At 50.1% G+C, this 12816-nt stretch overlaps 1 protein-coding gene across 1 annotated transcript; it reads right to left on the bottom strand.

Annotated features, from left to right (window-relative positions):
• Positions 1-18: 18 nt before the first annotated feature.
• Positions 19-12481, bottom strand: LOC110971317 (caveolae-associated protein 2-like). Its single transcript, XM_051941985.1, has 6 exons — positions 12109-12481; positions 6065-6205; positions 4591-4692; positions 3466-3720; positions 3236-3388; positions 19-2288 (listed from the first exon to the last, which is right to left on the bottom strand). The coding sequence occupies exons 1-6, from the start codon at positions 12373-12375 to the stop codon at positions 1890-1892; spliced, it is 1317 nt and encodes a 438-aa protein (XP_051797945.1). The 5' UTR covers positions 12376-12481; the 3' UTR covers positions 19-1889.
• Between the last annotated feature and the right edge of the window lie 335 nt (positions 12482-12816).

The raw sequence follows: 12816 nt of genomic DNA, 5'->3' as shown, positions 1-12816 counted from the left end.
GACGCATGAAGCAGCAGCTGGTGTCACTGACTTTATTGATTACATGCAGAGTTCAGGTGATCAATCAGACCGATCGACAGGTGATCAGAATCAAAAAAAGCGTTCTTTGGCACATAGGTTCTGTTTGTGTGAAAAGAAAAAAGAAAACAAGCAACAGTTGAGCAGCAGATCTGACCTCATGAATCAATCAGTCTGATCAGGTTATTGATCAGCAGAACCAATCAGCTCCAACACTCAGAGACCGAACTGATCAATCAACTGATCAATCGTTATCATTTATTGATCAGAGGAAACATCTGACTTGAGTAAGCTATCTGGAAACTATAAAGCAGATGGAACCCCCTGGAGAACAAAAGGAGAACGTCTGAAAACGTCAGGAGAACGTTAGGATGATGTTAGCAGAACACCAGGTGAAATGTTAGGAGAACATAGGAGGAGCATTAAAGAACACTAGTAGTAGCATAACATCAGGAACACTGTTTGGAGAACATCAGGGGACCATTTGGAGAAACACTTCAGATTGGGAGAACATTACAACAACATCATGGTAAAATTATGGGAACTGCAGTGGAATGTTGACAAACCTCTGGGAATGCTAAAGATATCTTTGGAAGAACTTTGAGAAAACACTGTGGAACATTAGAAGAACCTTTAGGAAACCATGGATTTCAGTGAGAAAAATGCATCGGAATATCATGAAACATTGAGGGGAACCCTGGTGGAACACTGGAGGATTGTTCAGGGATCCATAGGAGAATGTTGGTGGAAACTTGTAGAGAAACTTTGGAGCAGCTAACGGGAACCATGGGGGAAAGAAGACAGATCTTAAGGAACTCTTATGTGAACCGTAAGAAATCATTGAGATCTTAGGGGAATCTTGTTGTAAACACAAAGGAACCTCAGTGGAAGTTAATGGGAATCAAAGAAGAAATTAGGAAGTCATTGCGGAAAATGTGAGGAACATTAGAAGAACCTCAGAGGAACCCAAGATCTTAACTTTAGGTTTGGTGGAATGTTTACATAATGTTATGAATCTTAGTGGAACTCTTTAGGAATGTTGGTAAAAACTTGATGGTAACCTTTGAAAAACCTTATGATGCTCCCAGGAACCTTAGTGGAACCTGACATAGCCCTAATGCAAAGTTTGAAGAACCTGAATGATCATTAGAGGAAACTTGGAAGGTCTTGGCAGTTCAGCAGAACATTTTTGGATTAATGGTGGAACCACAGGAGAACATTTAGTTTGTTTAGCACCACGTTTCCCTCAGAGATCTCTGAGTTCTAGATAAGTTGTTGGGTTCCACTGGTTCCAGTGTTGCTTTCTGGTTCTTGATCAATATACATCAGCCAGGTGCTCGTCTATAAATCTGTGATATTCAAACTGAGAGAGCATGTAAAGAACGTTCAATATAAAGATATGTTCTAGCGGTCCTGTAGAACCCTCTATCTCCATGTTTGATCTTCAGGTTCCAGATCAGTAGTAGAACTAACCTACAGAGTTCTCCAACATCATTCAAACTTTAACCTGAAAATGTTTGGGTGATGGAATGTTAGATGTTCCTGTTCTGGAGATACGAGGTTCTCAGGGTCACGCATAAGACGTTAAATAAAACACCATCAGATATCTGAAGGTTCATCAATGGAAGAGGAACGTTTGTCTTCTCAGAGCAATCCGGAGCTCCAGACTTTAAAGGAACAGTTCTACGTGTTCTACTCTCCTGGCTGAATGTAACGTGGAGAACAGACGACGCCTCATTGAATGAATCTAAGACTGAAGACAAAACTTCTGAAGGAACCTGAGGAAAAGGATGGAGAACCTCACAGGATCCTCCTAAAGGTTCCACTGTTCCTTTAAGATGGTCTGGACAGCTCCGGTTTGTTGTGAGACTTTAGGACTCGTCCTCCTTCTCCTCCTGAGGGAGGGTGGAGGACAGAGCGTACTGCTCAGGAACCCCCTCAGAAGCCACTGACACATCGGCCTCCAGAACCACCGGCACCTCCTCCTCCACTTCCTCCTTCACCTCCACCTCCTCCACTTCCTCCTTCACCTCCACCTCTTCCACTTCCTCCTTCACCTCCACCTCCTCCTTCCCCTCCTCCTCTTCGACCTCCTCCCTCAGCTCCTCCTCCTGGTGTTCAGCCGGGGCCAGCTGGGCGTGTACCTCCGTGAAGGGGACGTCCAGGTCGCTGCTGCCCAGAGGAGAGAGCTGGATGTCGGCCTCGGTGGTGAGTGGCTCCTGGGTCGGAGCTGAGCCCTCTGGAGGCTGGGAGTCAGAGCTGCTGCGAGGCTGAAAACACAGGAGACTGTTACCGAAGAACCCAAAGGGAACCTTAGTAGAGCATCACAGGAACGTCAGTGAAACATCGGAAGACTTTAATAGAACATCAGAAGACCTTTAGTGGAACATCAGAGGAACTTTAATGCAATATTATAGGAACTTGAGTGTAACATTGCAAGACTTAGACGGCCTTAAGCGCAAGATCAGAAGACTTCAGTGGAACATCAGGAGCACTTAGGTGGAACATAAGGGGAACTTCACTGGAACATTAGAAGACTATAGTGGAACATCAGAGGAACTTTAATTGAGTATTAACGGAATTTGAGTGGAACATCAGGAGAGCTTCAGGGGAATGTCAGACAAACCTTAGAGGAAGGTTGGGGGAACTTGAGTGGAGCTTTGGGGAAACCTTACTAGTGGAACGCCAGAGGAATGGAATATTCTGAGAATTTGAGTGGAATGTTAGGAGAGCTGGAGGGGAATATTAGGGGAACTTTAGTGGAACATCAGGAGAACTTTTGTTGAAGAGCAGGAGATTATTGGTACAATGTCAGGAGAACTTCATTAGAGGAATTTAGTGGAACATTAGGAGAATTTCAGTGGAATATAAGAAGAACTCGAAAAGAACATCAGAGGAATTTCTGTGGAACAGTGGAGGGATTTCAACCTAAAGACTTTTCTGAAATATGAGAGGAAACTAAACATGATGAGAACTTTAGAGAAAGGTCTGGAGAACATCAGCAGAGCATCGGTGGAACCCTATGAAGACTCTGGGTGACATTTTGGAATGTTGGTGGAACCATACAGGTACGTTAAAGGAACTACAGGAAGATGTTGCAGCAGAGACGCTTTGGGAAGCCATAGGAGTACCTTTAGAAAATGTCAGAGAACCTAGAGAACCACAGATGTGTTGACTCAGGTTCTAGTGAGATAATGGACAGAAAAGATCTTGGTACCTTCCTTATGCTGAAGCTCAGTGGGGAAACCTTCAGGCTGGAGGTCTTCTGCTTGATCTTCTCTCGTTGTTCCGCTGAAACGATCTTCGTTCCAATCTTTGTCATCTTTTTCTCTATGTTCTGCCTGGAGAAGGCCTTCTTCAGACTGTCCACCTGCGACCAGAGACACTGTTACACCTGTCTGACGGTGAGAACACCTGTCTCACTACTCACCTGTCTGCAGTTCTCACCTTCTTCAGGCTGGATCGTTTCAGTTTCTCGGCTCTGGATTTCTCCATGTTCTCCAAATCGTGAGGCCACACCTCCTCCTCTTCTAGCTCCGCCTCCAGACCGACATCCTCATCAGACGATAGGTCGATGGTCTGCAGCCCGCAGCCAGTGGAACTGTTCCTGTCTAGGCTTTCCTCACGTTCCTCCAGGATCTCATCACGAGGGAACGGAGGAGGATCTTTCACGAACACCGTGGACGGGATCTCGTTCTCCTCCTGAGCCAGAGAACATCAGGAGAACATTAAGAGAACACCAGGAAGCAAAAGGAGAATATCAGGAAAAAAACCAGGAGAACATCAGGAGAAGATCAAGAGAAAATCAGGAGAACATCAGGAGAACATTGGAAGACTATCAGGAGAATATCAGGGAACATTAAGATAATATCAAGAGAACTCCAGGAGAACATCAGGAGAACATCAGGAGAATGCCACAAGCATCTCAGGTGAACTGAGGAGGAACTACAGATGAACAACAGAGAAACCAGAGGACCTGTTTGTGACCTGAAGTAGGTCTTAATGTGTTCTCATGGGAACATTAGAGGAACTCTCAGAAAAATGCTTGGGTAACATTCACAGAACCCACTGGATCTTGACAGGAACTTTATTGGGACTATGGGGGACTCCGGGGGAGTTCATAGGGAACCAACAGTATACTTCAGTGGATCATTAGAGGAACGTCATGAGAACATTTTGACGGCTGTAGTGTCAGAGGTAGTTCAGTGGCACCTCAGTGGAACACCGATTTTCCTGGATCTGTGGAGGAACTCTAACAGAACCACAGGATAACCTAAAAGTACCTGTGATGACATCATTGTGATGGAGAACAATCATTAGGATCTGGAAGAACCACGTTCTCTAAAATCTCAGTGTACGTTCTAACTTCACCTTCAGGAAACCAGAACCAACAGAACCAGGAGCGGATTTGGTAAAGAACAGACATTAGAACCACACACTGGACAGACACAGACTAGAACACACACTAGAACACACACTAGAACTCTGTCTGTTCCAGGTCACTTCCTGCAGCAGCTCATGACCAAATATGGCATGAGAGACCACCTGTTCTCCGTTCTCTGGAACACTCACCTGGAAGATGAGGACTTTGAAGTTGTTCCTGGCGATCAAGTGGGCGTGGTTTGCCTCCAGCTTCTTCACCTGGACGCCCTGACGCTCCATCCTATCACGGACCTGCAAGAACACCACGTTCAGAACACCTGGACAACAGGTGGTGCGTTCACTGACTGGTGGTGCGTTGACTGACTGGAGATGCGTTGACTGACTGACTGATGGTGCGTTCACTGACTGATGGTGCGTTCACTGACTGACTGATGGTGCGTTCACTGACTGACTGATGGTGCATTCACTGACTGATGGCGCATTCACTGACTGACTGATGATACATTCACTGACTGACTGATGATGCGTTCACTGACTGACTGATGATGCGTTCACTGACTGACTGATGATGCGTTCACTGACTGACTGATGATGCGTTCACTGACTGACTGATGGTGCGTTCACTGACTGACTGATGATACGTTCACTGACTGACTGATGTTGCGTTCACTGACTGACTGATGGTGCGTTCACTGACTGACTGATGATACGTTCACTGACTGACTGATGATGCGTTCACTGACTGACTGATGGTGCGTTCACTGACTGAGTGATGGTGCGTTCACTGACTGAAGGTGCGTTCACAGACTGACTGGTGGTGCGTTCACTGACTGATGATGTGTTCATTGACTGGTGGTGTGTTCACTGACTGATGGTGCGTTCACTGACTGACTGATGATGCGTTCACAGACTGACTGATGGTACGTTCACAGACTGACTGATGGTGCGTTCACTGACTGACTGATGGTGCGTTCACTCACTGACTGGTGGTTCGTTCACTGACTGGTGTTGCGTTCACTGACTGATGATGTGTTCACTGACTGGTGGTGTGTTCAATGACTGATGGTGCGTTTACCGACTGACTGGTGTTCCGTTCACTGACTGATGATGTGTTCACTGACTGGTGGTGTGTTCAATGACTGATGGTGCGTTTACCGACTGACTGGTGTTCCGTTCACTGACTGATGATGTGTTCACTGACTGTTGGTGCTTTCATGACTGACTGATGGTGCATTCACTTACTGACTAGTTGTGCGTTCACTCACTGACTGATGGTGCGTTCACTGACTGACTGGTGTTCCGTTCACTTACTGATGATGTGTTCACTGACTGGTGGTGCGTTCACTGACTGGCTGGTGGTGCATTCACTTACTGACTAGTTGTGCGTTCACTCACTGACTGATGTTGCGTTCACTGACTGACTGATGGTGCGTTCACTGACTGACTGGTGTTCCGTTCACTTACTGATGATGTGTTCACTGACTGGTGGTGCGTTCACTGACTGGCTGGTGGTGCATTCACTTACTGACTAGTTGTGCGTTCACTCACTGACTGATGTTGCGTTCACCGACTGACTGATGGTGCGTTCACTGACTGACTGGTTTTGCATTCACTGACTGACTGATGGTGCGTTCACCAACTGACTGGTGGTGCGTTCACTGACCTCCTTCATGGTGACCGACAGCTTGCGACTCTTGTCCAGCAGCTTGCTAACGGTGTTGGACGTGTGACTGTGACTCTTGGACAGTTTGGTCATATCAGCCTGGATCCCTCTGACCACGCCCTCCATCTCCACCTGGTGGCCCTGGAACACCAATCACCAATCAATAAGCAATCAGTAACCTCTCAATAACCAATCAATAATCAATCAATAATCAATCAGATATCAGGCTGAATCCTAACAATTGATCACTCAAAAAGTGACACAACGACCAATAAGATGTTTTCAGACCACATCAGCTTCTAATCATTATAGTGTGGAGTTGAAACAACGAGACGGGGGATGTAGGTGAGTCGAAAACTTTACTGGTTTCTCTCCACTTCACAACACCTTCAACACCACTACATGTGGGTACCTTAACCGGCAAAAACCTAAAACCAAAACCCGCCAGAAATCCCGGAACCGGAAAACCAGATTCTTCAAGGCACAAGTCCTCTTTGGTGAATGTCTCTTCTCCTTTACCAAGTGGATCCACCACACAGGCCCCCCCAGAATTCACCAAAACTGACAATCAAAAACAGTGCAACTACTAACCACAGGAACCGAAACAAAAGAAACAGTCAACGACGTGGGGGGCGAACCAGCCGCCCGAAACGGCTACGCTGCGTCGGAACGGGGCCACCGGAGGCCGGAGGCCCGACTGGCGGCGGGGCCCGGTCCGAAACCGGAGGGCGCCCCCTCCGCGGAGGAAGGGCCAACTGAACCGGCTCCTCCACATCCATGTGGGCAGGTTTGAGACGGTCTACAGTGACCCGCTCTGGCCTACCGCCCACGTCCACGACAAAGTTCTTAGCACCCGCCTCCAGGACACGGAAGGGCCCGTCGTAGGGGGGCCGCAGCGGAGTCCGATGGCCATCGTGCCTGATGAAAACGTACTTCGCGGACGGCAGGTCCTTGGGCACGTAGGACTGTGGAAGACAGTGGCTAGCTGTCGGAACAGGAACGAAGGCGTCGGCAGCGGCCCGGGACACAGTACGATGAGAGGCGGCCGACCAGGGAGCCGTGGTGTCGGGAAGGAACTCCCCGGGGACCCGTAGGGGCTGACCGTACACCAGCTCAGCGGACGAGGCCTTGAGGTCCTCCTTGGGGGCAGAGCGAAGGCCAAGCATGACCCACGGAAGGCGGTCAACCCAGTTACAGTCTGTAAGACCGGCCCGAAGAGCGGCTTTCATGTCGCGATGAAAACGCTCACACAGTCCATTGCCCTGCGGATTGTACGCCGTAGTGCGGTGAATCTTCACCCCCAGGTGGTCAGCGACCGCAGTCCAGAGCTCTGACGTGAACTGGGGGCCCCGGTCACTCGTGATGTCACCAGGCGTCCCAAACCGGGCCACCCAGCACCCGATGAACGCCCGGGCGACGTCCGCTGCTGTGGTGGAAGAGAGAGGGACAGCTTCGGGCCACCTGGTCGTCCTATCCACCATTGTGAGCAGGTGAGTGTATCCGTGGGAGGGGGGCAGAGGGCCCACCAGGTCCACATTCACATGGTCGAACCGCCTCTCAGGCACCACGAAAGGCGCCAAAGGGGCTTTGGTATGACGGTGCACTTTGGCCCGCTGGCACGGCACACACGAGCCAGCCCAAGCTCTAACGTCCTTCCGGAGGCCGGGCCAAACAAACTTGCCGCCCACCAGCTTAGCCGAGGCCTTCACACCCGGGTGGGAAAGACCATGGATGGCGTCGAAAACCCGACGGCGCCAAGCAGCAGGTACCAGAGGGCGCGGACAACCGGTGGAGGTGTCGCAGAGGAGGGTTGCGTTGGCCACACCGAACGCCACGTCGGTCAGCTGCAGTGCAGTAGGGGCCGAACGGTAGGCTTGGACCGCGGAATCCACGGCTTGGTCCGCCGCCATTGCGGCATAATCCAACCCCAGGTGGACAGACCCCACAACTGCCCGAGAGAGGCAGTCGGCGACAAAGTTGTCCTTGCCGGACAAGTGCCGGATGTCAGTGGTGAACTCCGAGATCGCGGAGAGCTGCCGCTGCTGACGGCCAGACCACGGCTCCGAGGCCTTGGCCATGGAGAAAGTCAGCGGCTTGTGGTCCACGAAAGCAGTGAACCGCCGACCCTCCAACAGGAACCGAAAGTGTCTAGTGGCAAGGAAAAGGGCCAGCAGTTCTCTGTCGAAGGTGCTGTACTTGCGTTCGTTCTCCCGGAGCTGCCTGGAGAAGAAAGCCAGCGGCTGCCAGGCCCCGCCCACCCACTGCTCACACACCGCCCCCACCGCGTAATCAGAGGCGTCCGTTGTGAGCGCCACTGGAGCAGCGGAAGAGGGGTGCGCCAGCAGAGCAGCGTCGGCCAGTGCGGCCTTGGCGGCGACGAAAGCTTCGTCCATGTCCGCGGACCAGTCCAACACGTCCTTAGGCGCTTTGCCCCGCAGAGCTGCATACAGCGGACGCATGAGGTGGGCGGCACGGGAAATGAAGCGGTTATAGAAGTTCACCATGCCGTTAAATTCCATCAGAGACCTCACGGTGCGGGGGCGGGGGAAAGCGGTGACCGCCTCCACCCTGGCAGGAAGGGGAACGGCTCCCTGCGGCGTGACGTGGTGTCCGAGAAAGGTGATAGAGGACAGACCAAACTGGCACTTAGCTGGGTTGATGATGAGGCCATGGTCGGTGAGCCGCTGGAACAGCTGCTGAAGGTGTGTCATATGCTCCTCAGGGGAAACGCTGGCCACGAGGATGTCATCCAAGTACACGAACAAAAACGGCATGTCTCGTAACACAGAGTCCATAAGGCGCTGAAACGTCTGTGCCGCGCCTTTGAGGCCAAACGGCATACGTAAGAACTCGAAAAGTCCAAAGGGCGTGATGACAGCCGTTTTTGGAACATCTGCTGGGTGGACCGGCACCTGGTGGTAACCACGAACCAGGTCCACCTTGGAAAAAATGACGGCCCCCGCCAGGTGGGCAGAAAAGTCCTGTATGTGTGGGACGGGGTATCGGTCAGGGGTAGTGGCATTGTTCAGGCGACGAAAATCGCCGCACGGCCGCCACCCACCATCAGCCTTGGTAACCATGTGCAGGGGGGAAGCCCACGGGCTGTTCGAGCGGCGCACAATGCCAAGGCGCTCCATGGTGGAAAACTCCTCCCTGGCAATGGCAAGCTTGGCCGAGTCGAGACGCCTGGCTCTGGCGTAGACTGGGGAGCCCACGGTAGTAATGTGGTGCTCCACGCCATGTTTAGCCACAGCAGACGAGAAGGTGGGCGTGGTCAGGTCGGGGAACTGGGCGAGCAGACGTTCATACTGGTTACCGGCAGCGAGAGTGTTAGACAGGCAGAGTGCTCCCGCTCCCCCAAGCGTGCATGGGTAAGAGGCAAAAGAGACGGCGTCTATCAGGCGACAGTTCTTAACGTCCACAAGCAGGTTGAAAGCGCAGAGGAAGTCCGCGCCCAGGAGCGGTGTGGACACACCAGCCATAACAAAGTCCCAGCTGAAACGGCGTCCGCCAAAACACACATCCACCGACCTGGTGTTGTACGTACGGATGGGCGTCCCGTTCGCGGCGTCCATCCGCGGTCCGTGTCCACCGGCCATGGTGTCCACGGTCTGAGCCGGCAGGATGCTGCGCTGCGCGCCGGAGTCGACCAGCAGCCGCCGGCCGGACAACGAGTCAGTGATAAACAGCAGCTTGCAACCACCGCCGACGCCCAGAGCCGCTAACGAGCGCCGGCTCCGGCGTTTCCCCGAACCTTGAAACTGCAGGGCTTGCGGCATTGTTTGGCCTTAGCTCCAAACCTGGCATGGTAATAACAGAAACCGTCGTCGGGGTGGCGGCGAGCTGTTACCGCAGCCGCGGTGTCTGCACCACCCTCCGGGAGCGGCATAGGGGTGTCCTGGTGGGGCAGCACGGCATGGACGAACTGTTGGCGGTTGGCTAGGAACACCCTGTCCGCTTCTGCCGCCAGAGCACGGTAGTTCTTGCCGGAGGACAGAGGGGAACTGGCCAACGCCGTACGAACAGGCGCCGGGAGTTGACGCAGAAAAATGTGCGTGAAAAGGAACGAAGGATCAGCCGATCCTAGCACAGCCAACATCTTCTCCATTAACTCCGACGGCTTGCCGTCACCGAGGCCGTTGAGGGAAAGCAGGCGGTCAGCCTTCTCCAACTCCGATAGTTCGTACAGCCCCAGAAGGAATGTCTTTAATGCCTCGTACTTGCCGGCTGCTGGTGGAGCTTCCAGCAGCATCATGGCGCGCGCCGTGGTGGAAGCATCCAACGCCGCCACCACATGGAAGTATTTCGTTGCATCCTGCGTAATCCCCCGCAGCTGGAATTGGGCTTCGATGTGCTGGAACCACGGCCGTGGGTTATGTTGCCAAAAGTCGGGCAGCTTGACCGCCGCAGCGTAAACGTTGTTAGCATTCCCGCTAACCGCGTCGGCGGCAGCTACCTGGACTGGAGCTACAGGGACGGCTTCGTGGTCGGACATTGTTCGTGCACGTCGGGGTCACCAATGTGGAGTTGAAACAACGAGACGGGGGATGTAGGTGAGTCGAAAACTTTACTGGTTTCTCTCCACTTCACAACACCTTCAACACCACTACATGTGGGTACCTTAACCGGCAAAAACCTAAAACCAAAACCCGCCAGAAATCCCGGAACCGGAAAACCAGATTCTTCAAGGCACAAGTCCTCTTTGGTGAATGTCTCTTCTCCTTTACCAAGTGGATCCACCACAATAGGTTATTTATAAATTATAGATCATTAATAGATTGTAGATTATTTATAAAATATAGATTGCAGATTATTTTTAAATTATAGATTATTTCGAGATGATAGATTATTTATAGATTATTTATAGAGTATAGAATATTTATAGATTATTATGGATTATAGATTACTTATAGATTATAGATTACTTATAGATTATACATCACTGATTATCAATGATAGATTGTAGATGGTGACAACAGATCACATACGATAGATTCTAAATGATCGACTATAGATTTATAGATCACAGTTTATCGATGGTAGATTATTGATCACATCTAGTAGATGATGGATTATAGATGATAGATAAAATATTATAGATTATTGATTAGAAATGATCAGTAATACATAATAGATCTGAGTTGGTGGATTATACATTACCGATTACTGATTATAAATCACAGATTATAGATAATAGATGACAGATTACAGATGAATGACTATAGATTTTAGATTACAGATTAGAGATGATTGATTATAGATTATAGATGATAGATTATAGAATTCAGATGATAGATAACATATCAGATTATAGATCACACATTATTGATCAGAGATGATAGGTTACAGATTATCGATCACAGTTAAGGATTATAGATTATAGAATGTTGATGATAAATAGATTACTGATTGTAGATGATAGATTTCCTGCTGTTTGTTGTTTGTTTGTTGCTGATATGAAGCTGAAGCTGCTCTACAACAAACAGAGTTAATGAGGATCCGGTCTGACAGGAACACGTTCTAACGTGTTCTAACAGATGGAGTGGAACATAAACAGCGGTTCTCCATCTGATAACTGCAGGAAACAGCTGATTGGTTCTCATACAAAGGTCAGAGGAAACTTTAAATCAGAGCCAATGTCAACAAAAGAACCGACGTTGAGGAGAACCCAGGAACGTCTCTGGGAGGAACCACAATAACATGACAAACATGTGAGGAATCCACGGCAGAATTCCACATCTGCAGACGTCATGTGACTCACAGTTCACAAACAGACAGAAATAAACGGGCTGTTCTAGTCCTGGTTCCTGTTAGAACCCAGACCAACTAAATGAGCTGTTCTAGTCCTGGTTCCTGTTAGAACCCAGACCAACTAAATGAGCTGTTCTAGTCCTGGTTCCTGTTAGAACCCAGACCAACTAAACTGGCTGTTCTAGTCCTGGTTCCTGTTCTAGTCCTGGTTCCTGTTCTAGTCCTGGTTCCCATTCTAGTCCTGGTTCCCGCTCTAGTCCTGGTTTCTGCTAGAACCCAGACCCAGTTCTTACCTCCATCTTGTGCTGGTTCTCCTGCACGGCGTCCAGCATGTTGACCAGTTTGTCCAACAGCGTTAGAACTGTGATGGCGTTGACGGGACCCTGGTTCATCTTGTCCAGCTCCAGGCCTGCCAGAGGGGAGGAGGCCTGGTCCTGGTCCTGCTGGTCCTGCTGGTCCTGCTGGTCCTGCTGGTCCTGCTGGTCCTGCTGGTCCTGCTGGTCCTGGTTCTTGGGGGGGACCAGCAGGTCCTGGCTCTGGTGGGTCTCGGTAGTCACCATGTCGAACACAAACACTGAAAACTCGACGAACTGCTGCAGAAAAACTCTGAGACTCTGCTGCTGCCTCGCCCTCAGATTGTGTGTGTGTGTGTGTGTGTGTGTGTGTGTGTGTGTGTGTGTGTGTGTGTGTGTGTGTGTGTGTGTGTGTGTGTGTGTGCTGCGCTCTGATTGGTCGGCTCACAGGGAAACTTTCCGTCCAACTTTCCGGCTGCAGCTCCTTTAACTCCTTCACCACTGTGGATCGACACGTCGTTTAAATAAAATGAACTTAGTGGAACATTTTTATTATTTATTACTTTTATTAAACACTTTGTTGCCATGTTTTTTTAATCTTTCATCCCCTTTTTTGATTTTTTCCCCCTACTTTTCTGTGTTTGTCGTCTAAGTACGACTTTGTTGTGTGTAAAACTACAGATTTTTAATGTGGATGTTTTTCAGTTT

The sequence above is a fragment of the Acanthochromis polyacanthus genome, chromosome 22 (assembly GCF_021347895.1).
Source record: "Acanthochromis polyacanthus isolate Apoly-LR-REF ecotype Palm Island chromosome 22, KAUST_Apoly_ChrSc, whole genome shotgun sequence".
Lineage (NCBI taxonomy): Eukaryota > Metazoa > Chordata > Actinopteri > Pomacentridae > Acanthochromis > Acanthochromis polyacanthus.
This window is presented reverse-complemented; position numbering and strand designations above follow the sequence as displayed.